Source organism: Carassius carassius, chromosome 25 (assembly GCF_963082965.1).
Source record: "Carassius carassius chromosome 25, fCarCar2.1, whole genome shotgun sequence".
Lineage (NCBI taxonomy): Eukaryota > Metazoa > Chordata > Actinopteri > Cypriniformes > Cyprinidae > Carassius > Carassius carassius.
Genome location: NC_081779.1, coordinates 26,506,672 through 26,528,863, shown reverse-complemented (window position 1 = coordinate 26,528,863; position 22,192 = coordinate 26,506,672). Strand labels below are relative to the sequence as shown.

Genomic DNA, 22,192 nt, shown 5'->3' with positions numbered 1-22,192 from the left:
CTTTCTTTAGAAAAATATGTTTAACCACTTCATTTGCAGTTGCTATCACTTCATATTTATAGTTCAACATCTTGATGAAAAATGAATTTCAGTGGTGTATAACACATAACACATTTCTATATATATATATATATATATATTTGTGTCATATGTCTTTTATGTATATTGTTGGATGTCTCTGAGATTTTAACCAGGGACTAATAATAATATGAATAATAATAGTAGTACTTATTGAGCTGCTGATGTCTCTGACAGCGCTGGAGATCTGCGCTCTGAGGCCGTGATCGAACACTCAACACCTGAGCGTAAATGAAGCCTGAAGGGTCGCAGGGCCACAGGCAAACAATAATGAAGGAGCAATGTGACAGCCAGCTGTGTGTGTGTGTGTGTGTGTGTGTGTTTCTGAACAGATCTCTGTTGACCTGTGTGGAGGATCTGAGCTCTCACAGCATGAAGTCCTGAAAAGCTCTTTGTAAACTCTTTGCAGACTGCTTGGATGAGCACTTCTACATAACGCACAGGTTTTTAAATGCCGAGAGACAAAAACTTGTAATAAATGAGTAAACCAAGGCAAGAACAACATGTATTTATGCTGCTGCTGGTAGAAAAATGTACACTTAGAAATGCATGAGCTGAAATGAGTGCTTATGTGCAATATCAAAAATAAATAAACAAAAAAATATTTTTCAAAATAGAGTGTCAGTTGTTACCCATTTGTGCACTGACCTTCAACAGCAAAACCTTATCGTTCATAAGTTTTGGGCATTAGATTTATTTTTTAATTGATACATTTATTCAGCAATGATGCAAACTGATCAAAAATGGCAGTAAAGTAATTTATAATGTTACAAAGGGTATCTATCTATAATATATACAGGTGCTGGTCATATAATTAAAATACCATCTAGAAGTTGATTTATTTCACTAATTTCATTCAAAAAGTGAATTTTACATTCATTCATTACACACAGACTGATATATTTCAAATGTTTATATCTTTTAATTTTGATGACTATATCTGACAACTAAGGAAAATCCCAAATTCAGTGTCTCAGAAAATTTGAATATTGTGAAAAGGTTCAATACTGAAGACACCTGGTGCCACGCTCGTATCAGCTAATTAACTCAAAACACCTGCAAAGCCTTTAAATGGTCTCTCAGACTAGTTCTGTTGGCTACACAATCATGGGGAAGACTGCTGACTTGACAGTTGTCCAAAAGATGACCACTGACACCTTGGGCAAGACACAAAAGGTCATTGCAAAATATGCTGGCTGTTCATTGTCCAAGCACATTAATAGAGAGGCGAAGGGAAGGAAAAGATGTGGTAGAAAAAAGTGTACAAGCAATAGGGATAACCACACCCTGGAGAAGATTGTGAAACAAAACCCATTCAAAAGTGTGGGGGGGATTCACAAAGAGTGGACTGCAGCTGGGGTCAGTGCTTCAAGAACCACTACACACAGATGCATGCAGGACATGGGTTTCAGCTGTCGCTTTCCTTGTGTCAAGCCACTCTTGAACAACAGACAGCGTCAGAAGCGCCAAAAGACAAAAAGGACTGGATGTGCTGCTGAGTGGTCCAAAATTATGTTCTCTGATGAAAGTAAATTCTGCATTTCCTTTGGAAATCAGGGTCCCAGAGTCTGGAGGAACAGAGGAGAGGCACACAATCCACGTTGCTTGAGGTCCAGTGTAAAGTTTCCACAGTCAGTGATGGTTTGCGGTGCCATGTCATCTGCTGGTGTTGGTCCACTGTGTTTTCTGAGGTCCAACGTCAACACAGCCGTATACCAGGAAGTTTTAGAGCACTTCATGCTTCCTGCTGCTGACCAACTTTATGGAGATGCAGATTTCATTTTCCAACAGGACTTGGCACCTGCACACAGTGCCAAAGCTACCAGTACCTGGTTTAAGGACCATGGTATCCCTGTTCTTAATTGGCCAGCAAACTCGCCTGACCTTAACCCCATAGAAAATCTATGGGGTATTGTGAAGATGCGAATGCCAGACCCAACAATGCAGAAGAGCTGAAGGCCACTATCAGAGCAACCTGGGCTCTCATAACACCTGAGCAGTGCCACAGACTGATCGACTCCATGCCACGCCGCATTGCTGCAGTAATTCAGGCAAAAGAGCCCCGACTAAGTATTGAGTTCAGTACATGCTCATACATTTCATGTTCATACTTTTCAGTCAGCCAAGATTTCTAAAAATCTTAAGTAATATTCAGATTTTCTGAGATACTGAATTTGGGATTTTCCTTAGTTGTCAGTTATAATCATCAAAATTAAAAGAAATAAACATTTGAAATATATCAGTCTGTGTGTAATGAATGAATATAATATACAAGTTTCACTTTTTGAATGGAATTAGTGAAATAAACTTTTTGATGATATTCTAATTATATGACCAGCACCATATATATATATATATATATATATATATATATATATATATATATATATATATAAACACACGATAACACAACAACTACAAGGGCATCAGTATAGTATTGCAGTCCAAACAGCTAAAATGAAAAATAAAATACATAAAAAAAACAATGATGACGACACAACAGATGAATAAATAAAAGGTTAGTTTAGTCCCGGAGAACAGGATATTTCAGTTTAAATAATATAATAACGATAATAATAATAATAATATATTACGATAATAAATTGTTGGCCCTTATTAGATCGTCAGTTACATTTAATTTGAATATGGATGTAATATATATATATATATGTATGTAATATATGTATATAATAATACTGTATGTATGTGTGTGTGTGTGTGTGTGTGTGCATGCATATGTATACCGTATATGATTTATAGTTTTTTGTGAATGCTTTTTTTTATCAAAGAATCTTAAGAAAATATCACAGGTTCCAAAAAAATAAAAATAAATTAAGCAGCAAACCACACACACACACACACATGTTGATCCTCATTCATTACAGCTTGACTGGGTCTTTAGCTCTGTCTTCCTGGCAAGTGTGTCTTGTAAATACGCTCTAGAGAGTGTGTGTGGAGAGGACGGCCTGCAGGACCCTCACTGTGAGGACAAACGAGAGGCCTGAGCTCTGAAGTGTGCTGCTACACTCATTAAGCTCCTCCGTTCATCCACTGTCTGCTTGTTAACACTGCTAACATCACACATGACCGAGACAATGCTGGTGAGAGTTATGTGTTTATCATACATTAGTCATTCTCCCAGACTGACTTTGTGCTCTGTATTCATGTAGCTACTCTTTCTAGTTGTTTCAATCCCTGTGTAACACCGAAGAGGCCGACAGCAACTGTGAAGAGAAAGCAGGAATTTATGACTTTGTGATTGTGTGCATGTGACAACAATATCACAGTTTCTCCACAAATGTGGCTTTTATGGGAGGATTGCAAGAAAAAAGAAAGGCCACCTGCAGACACGACCTTGATGAGACTAAACCTGAATTATTTGGCCTAAACATTAACTGAAATGTTTGGCAGAAGTCCAAAAAACAGCTCAGCATCCACACAACAGCAGATCACATGACAGTGAATAACCCAGATGCCTTGTTTTCCATCAACAATCCCAAAGTGTCTTCATGTCCCGGTCTCCCTGCAGTCAGTGCATGACTGGGTAAACACATGGGTTATAATGGCGAGTCTGAATGCATGGGCTTGTGGATGAGTTATGGGTCCCTGCTGCCAAAAACAAGTGGTCAAGTCTGGAGCGGCCCGTCCTGGAGCTGTGTTTGCCCGTCATCTCTCTTGCCTTTCACCCCCACACAAACCCACCTCGCCCTCTGATGTCTGTGTGCCTTCGTTAATGAAGAAATTCTCGTACCTGGGTGAGACATAGCAGCTCCAGCTCTCTGTCCCAGAGCTACAGTCCCAAATAAAACATTACAGCTGCTTCGTGCTTCACCACGTCTCTCAGAATAACTGATGAAAACACACACAGCAGGTCTCTTCAAAATCTCGTTTAGTCGTTACTCAAGACAGCAGTGCTTTAGTACGTTAGTCGCCACATCAAGTAAACACAGGAGATTATTAAAACATCACATTCATACATTTTTACACTTTTAAGTTGTATTATCTAACATAACTTGACTTATTATCAACAAACATGAAATGAACAATATCACAATACAGTTTAGTATATTAACTTATTAATAAATGCTGTACAAATGTTGCTCGTGTCAGTGTTAGTGAAGATATTTAAAGCAAGTGTTACCAGTTATTTTCCGAATTAAGAGAAACAACAGAATAGACTAACTGACTTACCAGTTCACTAAATAGTTGGTCTTCTTGGAATAATAAAGTGAATAATAAAACAAAATAAAAAATAAATGTTGTGGTTGTGTTAAACAACATTTTATTCTAGCTTCATGCATTCTTTTTTTAAACACCATTTCTGAGAAGTACATAAAAAGTAAAAGAAGTATACTGATAGCACACTTGAATAAACATCTTTTTCGTAAGGGGAGGGGCTGAGAGTCAACGCTTCAGTATTTAAAAGACATAATAAGCAACTACATCTGAAACAAATAAACAATGCATGACAAAAAAACTCTTCCAGGAAATTGTTTTATAAAAAAATACCCAAATAAACATTAAAGGTGCAATGTGTAATATTTACAATGACTTATTCAAAGAAATGCAAGATAATATACATAACTATGTTTTCAGAGGTGTATGAAGACTTTCTTAATGAACTGTTGTGTTTTTATTATTTTAGATTGAGTTATTTCTATCTACACCGCGGGTCTCCTCAAGTCTCCATCATGTTTCAACAGAAGCCCTAAATGGTAGGGTTGGGTGGATCGATCTAAATATCAATAGTATCGATGCCAACACTGGTATTGGTATCGGATAGATACAATTGTAATTGAATCGATATTTAAATTCAAATATCTCTCATCTGGGTTCATTATACTTTGCTCGTGTCTTCTACCTCTACAATCCTGAGCAAACGCTGCTTTCACATCCTGGCCCACTTTGCTACTCCTCCCCCTCCTGCTGCTCTGCTGTGATTCGTTGTTGTGTCGTCACGTGACTCACTGACACAACGCGCCGAGGAGCAGCGAACAGAGTGAGCGAAGCTGATGGCACATTGAAGTCCAGAAGGGGGGCTCAGGGAATGTAATTACACAGGTATATTTGTTCTTTGTTTGTTCATCAGTAATAATTGTGTGCACTTTATTTCATTTGCTTTTAAAACCAGAAAAAAGGGAGAGATTTTTTTTATTCTTTATTTTTTTTATTTTATTTTATAAGGCTGTAAAGAATTCATTCTACAGTACCTAATAACTAATAATTTTGTGGACTTCAATACATTAATAAAAAATATTGCCTAAATAATTAACCATTCATCCACCTCAGAAATAATGACATAGACCTACTGCACTCCCCTACACAAAAGTGTTTTTTTTTTGTTTTTTTTTTAAGTAAAAAGTATCGTATTGGTATCGGTATCGCTGATACTGACCCTATATGTATTTGGTATCGGATCGATACCAAATTTTGCAGTATAGCCCACCACTACTAAATGGACAAACTGCTCTAAAGTGCGCGTTTCGTCACTTTGTTGTTTTTGCAAATAAAACACGGACACAATGATGAACAACTTCATTAACATTCGCAATAACATCGATTTATTGAATATAGTAAATATAATTTGATTTACCTTTGTAAAGAAATCTCATTGTTCTCTGCTGTCTTTACCGACGATATCTTGACCTGTGTGGGCCACCGTAGCTTCTCTGAAGGCAGGGGTGAGCGGGGGACTGAGCCGCTGGTTGTTAATCACACTGCACAGAATCTACACGCAGCAGCGTGAAAGAATCAGGCTTAGGTCACTTTTGCAAAACTCTTCACACAGTGAGCACAACAGAAGTCTATGTGGGCTAAACTGAGGATCAATTATCATTGCTTTGGCACAAAATGCATTCAATGACTACATCTCTCAAATTTCATGAATTCTTTTCTCACTCGGACACAACAACTGCCAAAACTCTTTGTACTAACAAGTCCATTTGCACATGCTTCCATACTGTTTTCAAAACTGTTAAACTTATGTTCAAAACAATAACATAATACAAATCTGAATAAGACAGCAATTTGCTACATTTCTACAGTAATATTTGAATGAAATATATTGGACAATTAGTAGATTAGCATTACTATTGTATCTGTATCAGTGGATGGTGTGGATACAAATTCTTGTATTTTGGAATTTCTCTACATAAAATATTGACGAATTCTGCATCATGTCTGATTCATTCCAGTAACATGTATTGCAGTGAATTATAAACAGAGATGTGTCCTTGTTTTACACAAGAATAGATTGTATAATGCTACATGTTGTTAGTGTTTTTAGGTCATTGTTTTGTGGTTGACAAAGTGTGTTCGTCAGCTGTCAATCTTGGCTAGTGTTCTGGAAGAATGAGTTGATTTGAGACCTGAATAAAGTGTTTTGGTAGTTGTAGTGCATTTTGAATGTGAAATGAACTGCTTTGCCAAGCTGAAAGTTGGTTAGGAGAACTGTGTGAAGAGTTTTGCAAAAGTGACCTAAGTATTGAGAAATGTGTCCAAGCGTCTGTAAAAAACTGTAATCATGTCAGAATATTATTATTATAAGATTCTGTAGAAGGTCCCACATAATAATAAAAATAAAAACCACGTTAAAATAAAATCCCAAGTTATACTTTTACTAGTGGCCTGACCAAAAAAAAATAAAATTACCTATACAATGTCATTGTGATATAGAAAAGGACAAATAATTTAAAAATATGAAAATAAAAAATAAGTCCAGAATTTGTAACTCTTGTGTTGTCCTCTGTCTGTACAGTATATGCTCTCCAGCTGAAGATTCATGACCTTTGAACTGTTTCAGAGAAATGGTTTATCATTTGTTGGTCTACATTCTCTAAGATTCACTTTGCACAAGTCATGGCAAATTTACAAAAAAAGTCTACTAATAATGTGTAAAAATAAATGTGCTTGAGAGTTTATGACAACTAGATCAACCATTTTGCATTTAATGACTTATACGATGAACTAAAGACTAGATGTTTTGAGGGGTAAGACTGTTGCACAGAAAACTATATAATACATTTTGAGCAATATGACATTAGCAACTGATAATGTAGGAAACCGCAGATAAATGTGTGTATTCAATTGCATTAATTTACAAAAGCAATCGCAACTTGTTCAAAAGAATGAGGCATTGGTTTTATGATGTGTATAAATGACTAGATGATGTGGAGGTTGTACAAGCAGTTTTGCTGTACAAGCAATTTCATTTCTGATTTGAGAAACGCAGCAAAAAAACAAAAAAAAACAAAAAAAAAAAACAGGAGGGCTCAAGGGCGCCACCTGTCGGCCAGGAGAAGGACTGTCAGTGATCAGTGGACAACACTGCCCTCTTGTGCTGCTTGAGGTGAATCAGACACCTATTAACACTGTTTGATCTAGAATGTATTAAGTAATACACTAAAATGTTTAAACATTCAAATTCTTCAAATCTTAAAACAGCAGAAAAAATGCTTAACGTAAAAAATTGGTGGAAGGTAGAAAGGTAGAAGATTATGGAGTTTCTTCTTTGTCTTTTTCATTCAATCAAACGAATTATTTGTAATTAAAAATAAAAGATTGCAAAAAAAAAAAAGTCTACCCTCTGGGCTTCTTCGGGTCAAAAAAGACCGAAACCATGTACGTTTTAAATTTTTAAATTTTTTTGCTTCATCGGAGGGGGATGAAACTTGGTGACTTTTGTTGTATTACCTATGTGAACACACAAAAAAATCAAGGAGATGATTCTGATATGTTAAAGGGTCGTAAAAAAAAATTGCACACTTAGCTTCCTACGGGTCAAAAATGACCCACATAGGAAATGAATGGGAAATACAAGAAAATCCGAAAACTCAGAGAAACTTTGGTGGTACAAACTACAGATCAGCCACTGTGCAGAAAAAAAGTGTACAGCAATGAAGGGGTGACACTCTAAAACATCAAGAGTGCAAATAAGACACCCTCCCCCCCACACACACACACCCACACACACAAACACACACACACACAGAGAAATTAACTGGTAAGACTGAAACAGCAAATTTTGCTATATTTTACTATATAATCATAATAACTCCAAAACTATAGCAAGGAGAGTCAAAAGGTAGGTATCGTTTGAAAGAACTCTTTTTAAATTTTTCAAAAATATAAATTAGATTACATTTAGACATTGTCCTGCAGAGAAATTGCGGATAAAAGACAAAATATATATATAATTTGTATTATGATTTTGCATATCTTTCTTATTTGTCATGGAATAACTCAGGAAGGAAATAAGGTAGGAGGAAAATTCTTTTTTAGTGAAGTCCCCCTACATGTTAGCTGCATCTGGATAAAAAATAATAATAATTTGGATAAAGGAATCAAAAGTTACAGCATTTGGAACAGAGATAGCCTTTTTGTACAGTCTTTGACGCCCCCTCATGGGCAATTGTTTCTCCATGAAGAATATCTAGTCATAAAAGCAATAGATTATGTTAATTTTAGGCTCATTGTAATTGTAATAATATGCTGTAAAAAATGAAGTGCCATTTTCAATGATCTGTGAATGTTTCATGAGCTGTATGATGTTTTTGACACATTGCAGTACATTATTTTATAGATTATGAAAAAAAAAGAAATTGTATTTATCACCAAATAACTCAGCAATACTTAAGATTTTTTCAAAGTGGATACATTCACTGTAAAGGTCATACCCTAAGCTTTCAAATGACATCAACTTTGTGTTAATCAAGGCAATATTTTTGAAAAATATGGTAATGAATATTTTCGCAGCTAGGTGGCGCCTGCTGGCGGTACACTCGGTTTTAGAGGGATTACTCAGCACTCGTTAAGAGTTAATAAATGTGATTAGATGCATTAAAAAGCTGAGATCCTAAGCTTTAAAATGATATATAGATTGTGTTGTTCCATTCAGTGGTTGCTTAGTAATTCGATTTTTTTTCTTTCCAAATGGGAATAAAAAAAATAAATTAAAAAAAGCTATGGCAGCCTATAGGCGGTTACAGGACATTACACACATTTATTATATTTTAAAGCCACTGGATGGCGCTCTTCTCACTTGAATTTTTTTTTATTTTAGGCCTGCACTCTATTTTGATGTGCAATGGTGCATTTATTGAAAAAAAATTAAAATTAAAATAAAATAAAAATATATATATTAATTCTAATGGAAAAAATTGCTCATAAAAAATATATAATTAATGCAAAGTATCATAAAAATCTTTAAAAATTCTAAATAATATACAAAAAATATTATTGAACAAAAATATATTTGATTGGTTTTCCTGGGAAAAAAAAAGTTACATTTTTAAGGCTTCGGTCTTTTTTGACCCGGAGGAAGCTAAGTGTAACCCATTTACGAAGAAGCCCAGAGGGTTAAAGCTCAAAAAGAAAGAAATTGATAAAATGATTTGCAGTGCATGTCAATCTTTACATTTTTTTTCTTTGTGCACTTCAAACACAAATGTTGCTCTCTTTTCTGCTGTGATTTTTTTTATGGATCTGTGCCCGTATTCATAAAGATTCTAAGAATCCTCTCAGAAAACTCTTAATTTAGCTTAAAAACTTTTACGTAGGAGTCTTAGCTTAAGAGCGATTCGGGACCGATCTGAGAGCAACTCTGAGTAAGGAAAAGACAAAAAAAGTTTCATCTTAGTGAGGAGGCGGGGTTGATCCCGTTGCTATGTTTGACACAATATTTTGAAGACTGTGATTAGTTTGTTGTCCAAGAAGGAAAAAAAGAGTGATTTTAAGTGTAGAGTCTATTCTAATTCTCACTTTGAATTTACATGCGTAATTTTTCCTATTTGACCTGTCCTATTTAAGTGGCGGTTTGAATGTTGGTTTTAATGTATCAAACATGGAATCAAAACCAAGAAGGGTGAGAAAGCCAAACTGGACAGAGGAACAGTGCTTACTGTTAGCCCAGTTAGTGGATGAACACAATGCCATTCTTAAAGGAAAGTTTGGGCTGGGTGTCACAGCAAGGGACAAGAAGCAGACATGGGAGCGTTTAGCACAAACTATTAACCGTTTCATTCCCCCTGCTTGTGCGCACCTATAAGCCTGCTATATTCATAAATGCAGTTTTTTGAGCCTGCGAGGTGGGAATGTCCAGTGGAAACGAAATGAACTGTGACACAATAAGATGTTCTGAAAGTGCTGTAATTGTTTGTGTGACACGGCTGCTTACAGAAGGTTGGGACAGACCCAAATCATCACTATTGCATTGGTGCATTTTCCCAGTTGCCAAATATCATAATGTAGTGATTAATTTCTGGCGCTTTGGCATTTCTGCGCTGTGTCGGAGATGTTAGCACGTCTCTAATAAGATCAGTCACAAACTTGATCCCTACATGATCTAATCTATAGCGTCTTATTAACTTACAGTCATCCATTGTCTGCAACACATTTCTTCTGCCTCTTCGTCTTTCTGTCATTTTCTCCTCTGCTAAAGAAACTCTTAAGCCTCTTAAAAGTCCTCGTCTGTGCTCCTAACAAGTTTGACCTTAAGACCTCTTTTAAGGGTTAAGATGCTTTCTGAATTACTTTTTTCTTTACTAGGATTTTTTCTTTAGTTTTAAGAGTAAACGCCCACATTTCTAAGAATTCTGTCACTAGGAGCTACTTTTTGCATTAAGATTCTTTATAAATACAGGCCCTGATGAATAATTTGCTCGCAGTGAATCTGTCTCAGTGGGCGGTCTCTACTCACCAGGATGAAAAGGCCTTTATCTATTGGTCACTCTCTATTGAAGTGACAGGTTGACCACGCCCACTGCCGGGGCCCAATTGCTGCTGGGAAATTATGTTTTGTGAATAATTATTTGTATTTATGGGAGTTTGAAGCAGTGACAACAGCATTCTGTAAACAAACTCACACATATACGTATGCAGACTTGCCAAGTGTTGTTTCGATTTACTGATGACGAATGCGGAATACTTTGTGTAATTTATGGTGTTTAAATCATACCTGTGAACTCACATTTCACCCGGGAAGTTTTGATAGCATTTTCTTTTCATATTACCTCTGTATAATGCCTGTAATAATGTTTTGTATACTCATGTATAGGCTATAATTCTGCTGTTCCACAAGCGCCACCTTCCTGCGAAGAGCGAATTTGCATATTCTTTTATATTAACATTTTAAACTAGCATATCAATAAAAAAAACAAATCGAAATTTGACGTATATAATTATCAGGAAGCGAAAAAAAAAAAAAATACTTAGGGGTTATCAAGGCGCCCCTGGCTAAGATAACTAATTTAACACCAGGTGACATTTTGCCATTAGGCCTACCTTCTTTACTGTATATAAAGCACACAAATATTTCATGAAAAAATACAGTAATTTACCAGTAGGGATTTTTTCATATCCCAAAGATTATGCGTTTGTAGAGACAAGACTGATTTACTACAGCTGAGATTTTGCCAATACCTCCTTTACTGGAAGTGTGTGTGTGTGTGTGTGTATATATTTGTGGTTAAGAAGGACATTTCATATGCATACACACTATAAGGACAGAAGTGCTTCTACACACAGAGGGGGAGCTCAAACTCAAAATCTCTCCATGAAAGTCTCTGGTGGTTTGATACACACAGACGTGAATACACCAGTGTGAACCGTAGTAAGAGCATAATAATAAATAATCCTATTGATTCAAGCATTTAACAATTAAACGCGTACAATCTGGGCCAATATGAACCCAGTAACTCAGTTATCCTCAGCTCTGTACTGACAGCTGTTGGAGAACTTTTGTTATGTTGAGATAATGAGATAATTCAGTCGTGATAACGAGAAAACAAGACGAAAAAAAAAAAACATATTTAATTGCCTCTTAAGGACTTCCGTATAATCATGCTACCAAGCATTTTCAGTCACATCTAAAATTCACTTATCAGAAAGTAATTACATAACTTTTAAATCATAACGATTTTACATCAGTGTGGCACTTGACTGCCAATATAATAGTGACACAAACAAGCAGGGTTTGAAATGATTTATTTAAAAAAAAAGCAAGACATGGCGCATTATAACACTTCCATCATCACAAGAGTGAAACTGTTAGTCAAACAGTCATCTAACAGAAAGAAACCACGTCTGAGCCGAGCGGGAGGGTAAGATGAGACACAGATCGTTCACAGATTCAGAGGCTCTCAGCTGAACTTGGCTTTGGAGAAGTCCATCTCTGGATGCTGAGCCATGAACCTGCAGAGAGAGAGAGAGAGAGAGAGAGAGAGAGAGAGAGAGAGAGAGAGAGAGAGAGAGAGAGAGAGAGAGAGAGAGAGAGAGAGAGAGAGAGAGAGAGAGAGAGAGAGAGAGAGAGAGAGAGAGAGAGAGAGAGAGAGACACACACACACACACACACACACACACACACACACACACACACACACACACACACACACACACACACACACACACACACACACACACACACACACACACACACACACACACACACACACACACACACACACACACACACACACACACACACACACACACAGAGACACATCCGTACACAAGAGCATCAGTGAATCCAGAGGGGACTGAAAGTGTTGTTCGAAAGACATCTCTGCTGCTCACCAACGCTCTATTTATTGATTTATTTGAATAGAAATCAGTCATATTGTGAAATATTATTCCAATTTAAAATTCTTGTTTTCTAATATGTTTAAAAATGCTATTTATTTCTGTGATGTGCAGCTGTATTTTCAGCATCATTCCTCCAGTCTTCAGTGTCACATGATCATTCAGAAATCAGTATGATATGATGATTTGTGGTTTAAGAAATATTTCTGATTATTATCAATGCAAAAACAGTTATATAATATTTTTTGGAAACTTTCATGCATTTTTTTTCAGGAATCTTTGATGAATAAACGGTAAAAAAAAAGCATTCTTTTGCTAACATTATCCATTAGTATCATTATATATGGCTCTAACTTAAAGTGTCCTCACTGAATAAAACTTTTAAATTATATTCAAAGCAATATATCTGATTGTCAATATCTTACTGGTAGTGCATAATATTTTTCCCCCAAAGTAAAATCCTTTTTTAATAAACAAATACTATAAATGAATATGATTGAGTTTTTGGGCTGTCACACAACATGACATTTCACAAGCTCAACTAACCTTGTCTTGTCATTAAAAACAAACCACACTATCTAATATTTGAAGAGAAGGTCATGAGGGTCTGCGGGTGTTCTCTCTCTGACATCATTTCCTGATTCCTGTTTTTCCGGTGGCACCACATGACTGTGCTCTTACTTCTTCATGATGTCCTGTTTCTTCTGCTCTTCGGAGGTGGGCAGCCCCATGGACTTCTGCCTCTGATCGTACATCATCTTCTCCACCATGCCTCGCGTCTCCCCATCCAGATCCGACAGCTGAGGGCGGTCAGTTTAAAACACGGCACCAGACGGAAGGGTGTGATTAATCCCCGGCTCATGTAATAATTAAATATGCATTAGTCCACACAGACACACACACAAAAGATTCATCAAGAGTGAGTTTGAAATCAACACAGAAGCACTGAATGTGAAACGGTGAGCTCTTGCCTTGGAGTTCTCTGGGCAGATCTTCTTGGTGTTGATTTCGGGGTCTGTGGTCACTAACCTGCTCCACCACTCCATCTTATTTATCTGGAATAGACGAGTGCATCATTAGTCATCCCAGCACTTCACAAGCTCAAGTAAACACCATCTGTACATGATTATCTCGTCCACACCTTCTCGAAATGAATGGTGAGCACCTTCCCGTCCTCTATGAGCCAGGAGCTCTCCTCCACCTTCACCTCGTGGCTCAGCTCTCCGTCGATCACAGGTGGATGACCCTTCAGCCCCACCTTCAGGGACCGCCGCTGGATGTCCACCACCACGTCCTTCCCCTTCAGACGGAAGCTCACGTCCAGCGGCACGACAAGCTGCGAGAGCAGGTCACACATCACATCATTTCATCACAACTTCCTCGCAGTTTCCATGAAATAATGTTAAAATGCAACACAGCGTTGTTGTCTTTATGCAAAATGTTTGTTTTTTTCCCCGTTTGATTTTGGGTGGAGTATATCCATGTGCACCACAGTTCAAACACAAGATATTCTCCACTGAAAAAAATGTCTTGACACAGGTCTGAATTTGATGCACACATGTAAACACAAAAATCCACATGAGATCCGATTTTTTTGCATCTGATTTGAGCCGTTTCCAAATGTGGTTTTAAATCAGACAGATATCCGATATCTGGACATCTGATCTGCATCTAAACATCACATATCTGCAGAACTCCCAATGTGAGGGCCACAGCAATAACCAGTGATTTCATTGACTTGATTGCACAGATACTATTTCAACTGAACTGAGCAGGATCACTGAATTCAATGAACTGTCTTTTGCATTGTTGACACACTATTTATGTTTTTAATTTAGTTAATTTAATTTTATTTGAATGCAGCTCAGTTGCTTTGTTACAATCTGTATTGTTAAAAAGCACTATATAAATAAAGGAGACTTGACACGTTTGCCCATAAAGATAGCGTTTTAATGCCGGTGTACTGTATGCGCTCGCATTTTATTGGGATGGAAACATGGTTTTCAACCTCTGCGCCGTGAATTTTATAAAGCCAACAGCTTCTCTACTAAAAGATACATTATATTTTTTAGCAATGAGGTGATAACTTTCACTTGTTTGCAAGCTTCACACACTCTCTCTGTCGTTTAGTAATTCATTCGAATTCATTTTAATAGATATGATCTTAGCGCTACTTTATTTCACTAAAGAATTTTACCTCCAACAAGCTGTATAAAAAACATACCAAATGAAAATTACCGTCATTATCGACAATCATTTATCTGTTCAGTTAGATTTTGAGCTGCCAATCATCCTTGACAGATGTTGTCCATGCTGGCAAATGACAGCCAAATGGCCACTCGACGTGAATTATGTAAATAATTTGAGTTTTTCTCGGTTGCTTTGGTACATTTCTCGAATCATCCTTGACATTCGCAGAACAGTAAGTGCATTTCATTTCTCAAAACAACTCGTACAATTATCAAAAATGGATTACCTGCCAGTCTCTTGCTCAAAATCCTTAGTTCGTCTTTCAAAAATAAATATCTGTGTCAATGAACATGTCAGTGCCATCAGAAGACAAGTCCTTGTGTCATAGTTTATGGATAAGACTTAGTCAAATTGCTTAGTCATGTTGTCAATATAACAGTGTACTCTAGAGAGATGTTCTGATGTAAACTACTGTATTGAACAGTATGCCATATGCTTATGTATGCCATATAATCATTTCAAAAGTATACATTTACACATTACTGTATGTGGGATATTGACTGAAAGAGATTGGATAGAATTCCCAGTTACACTTTTACTAGTGGTCGTGGTCTGACTAAATAAATAAATAACCTTTAAAATGTCATTGTGATATAGAAAAGGAAAAAGAAATAAGGGCACAAAGATGAAAATAAGTCAATTGTCAGAATGTGTAACTCTTGTGTTGTCCTCTGTCTATACAGTATAAGCTTTCCAACTGAAGATTCATGAGATGAACCTTTCATCTATTTCAGAGAAATGGTTTATCATTGGTTTATCATCTACATTCTCTTCATTAGTAAAGATTCACTTGCACAATTCATGCCAAACTGACAAAAAGTCTAATGATAATGTGTAAAGTTTATGTTTATGACATCTAGATTAACCATTTTGCATTTAATGACTTATACGATGAACTAGTGCTGGGCAGTAAACCGGGTCATACCAAAAACCGGTGTATATTTTCGTTACGATGTTAATTTTGAATATACCACGATACCGGTGTATTTAATTACTCAGCGTTCGGAACGAATGTTATGCTGCGCCGCGGCCGCGCGACACTGTTTCAGACGGACCCTTCACAATGTTGCACTTCTAAGCAGCGACTGCGAGACGTGGTGAGGGTACACCATAGACAGGGGTAGCTCTGGTGTTACGTTATAACGCCTGTTACACACAGTCCAGTCGTATTAACGGATTCCAGCTGCACGAGGTTGCGGTCCATCAGCAGTGGAGCAGTGCAGCGATTGTTAACGTACGAGTCTTTTAAGAGTATTTTTGCTGTGCTGCAGGCACTGAATTACGCCTGTTTCACACATAATCCGTCTGCAGTGCGTGTGCAGTCCGAGTGGGTTACGTAGGTGGTGCTGAAGCAGCACAGACTCATTGTCCTTTGAAACAGGATGTGTTTGCAGTCCGCTACTGATCCGCGACTGTTTAAGCCACAAAAAACAACATGTCCATTATTTTGATATCAAATCATGTAAAAAAAACAAACAAAAAAAAAACAAATCAAAAAGCTTTTTCAGCATTGTGATACTCTTTCATCACAGTACAGTAACAATCTTTCATAGACATATTTAAATTAAAATATAAACAACGTATTACTCATGCATTTGACTGCTAGGTTTTTATAATAAGTTGCTGAAACAAGCTGCAACACATTTAAACACAACATTAGCCTACTTTTCTTGTTAGGATATCACAAACATTCAAAATTAAAACTCACCACTGACAGAAACAGTCGACTCTCGTGCCTTTTGCATTTAAATCTTTATTACACGCAATCCAACGGGTCTTAAATCACTTTGTTTTTCTGCCTCTATAAAAGTGCATATATAATGTTGCCTTGTTTCTCTAAAGTTGCTCTTTTTCTTGTTTTAAATCTAGCCAAAACCCATGTGTTGCGTGTGAAACACAGTAGGCTTTAATTAATATACATTTATTGTGAAATGACTGCATTTCCGTGTCAATCCATGTTCATTTTTACCGCGAACAATGCGCTGTCACTTTAATTCAGCGCATGCAGCACAGCAAAAATAGACTCGGTACGTAAACGATCGCTGCACTGCTCCTGGAACACACTGACGGACCGCAACCGCATGCAGTGTGAACGCTGGAATCCGTTAACATGGGTGCGTAAAAAAATATGCAACGCATACGCACCGCAGACGGAGTATGTGTGAAACGGGCATTAAAGTGAAAGCGCATTGTTCGCGGGAAAAATGAACATGGATTGACATGGAAACGCAGTCACATGGGTTTTTGGCTAGGTTCAAAACAAGAAAAAGAGCACTTTTAGATAAACAAGGAAATGCAATATATATGTTAACTTTTATGGAAGCAGAAAAACGAAGTTCATTAAGACCCGTGGGATTGCTTGTGATAAAGATTTAAATGCAAAATGCACGAGACTGTATCTGTCTGTGGTGTTTTAATTTTAAATATTTTAACAAGAAAAGCAGGCGAGTTATTGTGTTTAAATGTTTTGCCGCTTGCTTGAGCAGCTTATTATACAAACCTAGAAGTAAAATGCATGAATAATGCATTGTTTATATTTATTTAGTTTAAACTAATGTCTATATGAAAGATTGTTACTGTTCTGTGTTAAAAGACTTACGCTGCTGAAAAAAAAAAAATATATATATATATATATTTTTTTTTACATGATATGAAATCAAAACAATGAACAAATGTTGTGTTTGTGGACTAAACAGACGTGGATCGGTAGCGGACTGCAAACGCGTCCTGTGTGAAAGCACAATGAGTCCGTGCTGCAGACTGCATATGCACCGCAGGCAGATTATGCATATATAATATCCATTTTATGCAAGTGCTGTCGGGCTAAAATTGTCGCCAAAGGCGGCAACACGAGCAATTTGCTCCAGCACCTTAGCTGCAAGCACTTCTTGGAATATCAACCAGCAGAAAATGCATTATGCATAAAAAAAAAAAATGGTAAACCGGTATAATTTTGAAAAAAAACCCCGGTATATACATTTTTGGTCAAACCGCCCAGCACTACGTTGAACTAAAGACTAGATGTTTTGAGGGGTAAGACTATTGCACAGAAAACTATATAATACATTTTGAGCAACATGACATTAGCAACTGATAATGTAGGAAACCGCAGATAAATGTGTGTATTCAATTGCATTAATTTACAAAAGTAATCGCAACTTGTTCAAAAGAATGAGAAACTGGTTTTGTGATGTGTATAAATGACTAGATGATGTGGAGGTTGTACAAGAAGTTTTGAGAATTTCATTTCTGATCTGAGAAATGCACCAAAGCGGCTGAGAAAAACTGTAACAGCACGGCCACTGTAAACCCGAGAAACTTGACAAATTTCTGAACTTTTATAAGGAAACAGCCAAGCAAACAAAACTACATAAATGTTATAATAGATACATGAAACAGATAATAGATGCATGTTTTTATTTTATTAAAAAAAAAAATCATGATTCCCAATTATTTATATTCGCAATTTATAATAGTTGTACAGTCTTTACATTTTTATTTCAATGTAGAAATGATCTATTCATTTAATTTCATATTTGGACAGATTTGTTACGTGACAGCATTAATGAAAGTTTCTTAAGGGTCAATATCATGTTATCAGCATCTCCTGCGCTCCATCAAGCCACTCTTATAATAGCGGTCATCACTCAAAATAATGCACGACTCTATTATCTGTATAGCATGTGTGTAAGACTCTAATACAATTATGAAGTAATACTTTTATGACAAATAAATATTTCAGTGAGTAAAACTGGCTGTCTATAGTAGGCTGTTATGGACTACACAGCATTTTTAGATTATTTTTTAATAATTTTTTTAATGATTATTATTTTAAATTATTGTCCCTGGATCAGTACGATACTCTTGTAATAAAGTAGCGGTGGTAGCAGACATATTTTGAGTATCAGTTCTGGTTGAAAAGAAGCGATCTAATCCTGTTTACATGAAATAAGCTGCTCCCGAGCAGGTTTAAGCTTACGGACCTGTTGCTATGACAGCAGCTCCGGGATGAGCTTCGAAGAACCAAATAATCCAAGATCACGCCAAATCGTCAACAATCAAATCCAGCTAACTGAGTTAGCGACGTACGAAGAACGGGCCCCAGATCTGTGCATTGAGACGTGCAGTGTAAACACAGCCTCTGATTGGTGGATCTCACTTCCTGTCCTTGAGAGGCGTGACACACACAAATGACTTTACAGTGGCTAGTTCATCCAGTTTCATTTGTTCGGTTCCCACAACCAGCTTTGTTGTTATTTATGATAATGACCTTCATTCATAAATCTGTAATGTGTTCAACATTTAATAAAAAGACTGTTCGGATAAACAAGATGTGTTTAGGCAGTTTTCATTATCAGGAGTTAAAGTTTTATATGGCCGTATGTTTCAAAGGGATATTGGTTAATTTCCTCCATGAAAATCTTTATCTACAGTCAGAGTAAAACATCTGTATTTGATGTGCACGGGCTCCATGCATTATACTTGTGCATCTGTTGATTTCCTCTGATGTGGGGATTATTTGGTTTTATTCATGGACTCCAATGTGATGTGGATGTCTGGATAATAAGAAAAGATAAGACTCACGTCCACTTCAGACAGAGTCTGAGTCCAGCGGTAGTTTGAAAGATCTGCTCCGTTTCCAGCATTGGGCTTTATCTTGTCTTTGTCCTTTTCATCTTCCTCTCCTTCGGAGTCCGACTGACACACACACATACACACACACACACACACACACACACACACACACAAGAGAGCATTAGACATTTATCTAGAGTAGGGTTTCCCAAAGTGGGGGTCGTGAGGAATAGCAGGGGGTTCTTGATTTGATACGGTATGCTTATGAGTTGATACCATCTAATAAATAAAAAATAAAAAGTAAAAAAAAAAAACATTTTTTTGCAAAGAAATTTACAGGTTTATAAAAATGTGAAGTAAATGTAAAATCTTAAATGTGAATGTGAATTAAATGAATTGGTTCGGCTGACAATAAAAGTTTGAAACCCCTGATCTAGAGCCGCTCAAAAATACATCATCAGTTCACTTTTCACTGGTATGTTTAACAATAATGAAATAAACCCCACTTACCCCTTTTTTGTCTTTTTCTGATGTATCGCCATCTGTTTTCTCAGGTTCTTCAGCCTTTTTCTTTTCTTCTTTTGTCTGAGAAATGATGAAAGTTACAGATCAATCACATTCGATGTTTTTAAAGGGAGAGTTGAAGATGGCACGAATCTCACCTGATTTAACTGTGACTGGAGTCTGTCGGCCTCCTCGTCTGTCAGCTCTTTGATTCTGGGCTCTTCTGTGTCCAGCTTCCTCTTCTTCTCCTCTTCCTTCAGTTTAGCAGCTCTGTCGCTCTTCTCTTTCTTCTCCTTCTCTCGTCTGGACTCTCTCTCTTTCTGGGCTTTGAGGGCGAGCTGATTGTGATGAGCAAACGCCTCTTTAACCAGCTACAGGACAAAAGAGAGGAACGCAGATCAATCACTGATCGGTGCTCAGCGCATGCAGAATCAGAATACAAATAATGACAAAAATTCATTTGGAAAAATAATCACATTAAAATAGTTTGTTTTTCAAATTTTTGGTGGTTTCAGAAAACTAGAAAAACCTGTTAACAGTTGTAAAGGCTACTGTTATGCATTTTCCTTTGACTTTTATGTAGTTTTTCAATTATTTTTTTTAATTTAAAGAGCAGCTCTGACGTTCTGCTAGACACGCATTTATATGAAATAGAAAATTTCTAACCCCTTTTGATCAATGCAATGCATCTTCACTGAATAAAAGTTTTCATTTTTATTCAAAGAAATGCATCTTATTGCCAATATCTCACCGATAGTGCATGATACTTCTCAAAAATGTTTGAAATATAGAGATAGGTCACAGACACATCTGACAGAGTTCAGTCCAGATCCAGACCTTCTCTGGGGCTCCAGACTCTCCTCCGGTGAAGAAATCAGTCTTCCTCCTCAGAAAACTGAAGAACGTGTTCACCAGCTGAAGAATAAGGAAGAATACATGAGAGGAATATCTGAATAAAGAAGGTAGATCACAACAACTAACACTAGTGTCTCACTGTGACTGCAAATTATAGAAAGCAGGTTTATGTGTTGGGTATAGAGTAAAATACATTAACCTTTTTAAACAAGCAAACAAACGCTGTCTATGTAGCTTTTAAAACAAAACCCTGAATCTTGTGCATTTATAAACAAACATTAAATGATAAGCCTGCCTAGTCAACACTAATAAACAGTCCAGTCCTCTTTCACTAATAACGTAAACACTGATGTTTTATTATTCTGTTGTAGTAAGTCATCATGCATCAGTTAGCTCGGCTGCTAATGTTGACATGTTAACGTTACCTCCTGCACTCCTCCTTCATGCTGCTGCGCCATGGCCAGCAACATCCCGTCGTATTTCTCCTCTTCATCACCCATTTCCACCGTTAACTTCAGATAACAGATAATAAAAACTACAATGTTGAGCGTAAAGCTTACAGTCACGCTACTGTCGGTGTGTTGCCAACACTACTTCCTAGATACAAGGACCGCCCACACAATCTTTAGGACCAATCAAATCTATGACATTTGAAGGTCAACCGCGCGAACCAATCAGCTGTCAGCTTTGGGAAGCGCAGTGGGAAACGCGGTTCTCAGCGCGCGCACGGCCCTCTAGAGCAGACGTTTCTAGAGATCTCTGACGACACACGCATTGACATCTTTATTATATGACGCTTAAGAAACGTTCTCGGAAACAAACCCCATAAACACACAATAACACAACAAATACAAGGGAGTCAGTGTAGTATTGCAGCCCAACAAGATAAAATAATAAATAAATAAAACAACTGAACAAATAACAATTTTCTCAGGAGGATAGGGGATAGGGGTCAAAATTTTACTATAATTAAATATAAAAGTAAATAAATTGTATTATTTACAAATTACAATTGTAGCTCTAGACAGTTACCTATGGCTATAACTTTATTAATACAGTTGTCTAACTGATTTTATAGTCTCAACAGCATTCAGTCATACAAAAGAAAATTACGTAGTTTTACTATGATAAAAGCATGGTTTATTTTTGTAAGGGTTGTGATGTCCACATGTTTTTTGTTGTTGTTGTTGTTGAAAAAAAATTATAGAGGCTGTGTCATCATATAGCAAAAAGCTGGCCAAAAATGAAAGATTTTGTTAATATTTGAATCAAACGTTTGGCCAACAAGGATCTGATTGTCCTGTAAGTGTAACAGCAGCAATTACCAGGCCTTTGTAATAACATGTAATGTACA

The 22,192-nt window shown here is 36.8% G+C and overlaps 1 protein-coding gene across 1 annotated transcript; it reads right to left on the bottom strand.

Annotated features, from left to right (window-relative positions):
- Nucleotides 1–12,043: 12,043 nt before the first annotated feature.
- LOC132104514 (nuclear migration protein nudC-like) lies at nt 12,044–21,454 on the bottom strand. Its single transcript, XM_059510040.1, has 9 exons — nt 21,264–21,454; nt 20,821–20,898; nt 20,142–20,354; nt 19,990–20,064; nt 19,489–19,602; nt 13,796–13,990; nt 13,626–13,709; nt 13,336–13,454; nt 12,044–12,267 (listed from the first exon to the last, which is right to left on the bottom strand). The coding sequence occupies exons 1-9, from the start codon at nt 21,336–21,338 to the stop codon at nt 12,216–12,218; spliced, it is 1,005 nt and encodes a 334-aa protein (XP_059366023.1). The 5' UTR covers nt 21,339–21,454; the 3' UTR covers nt 12,044–12,215.
- Nucleotides 21,455–22,192: the final 738 nt, after the last annotated feature.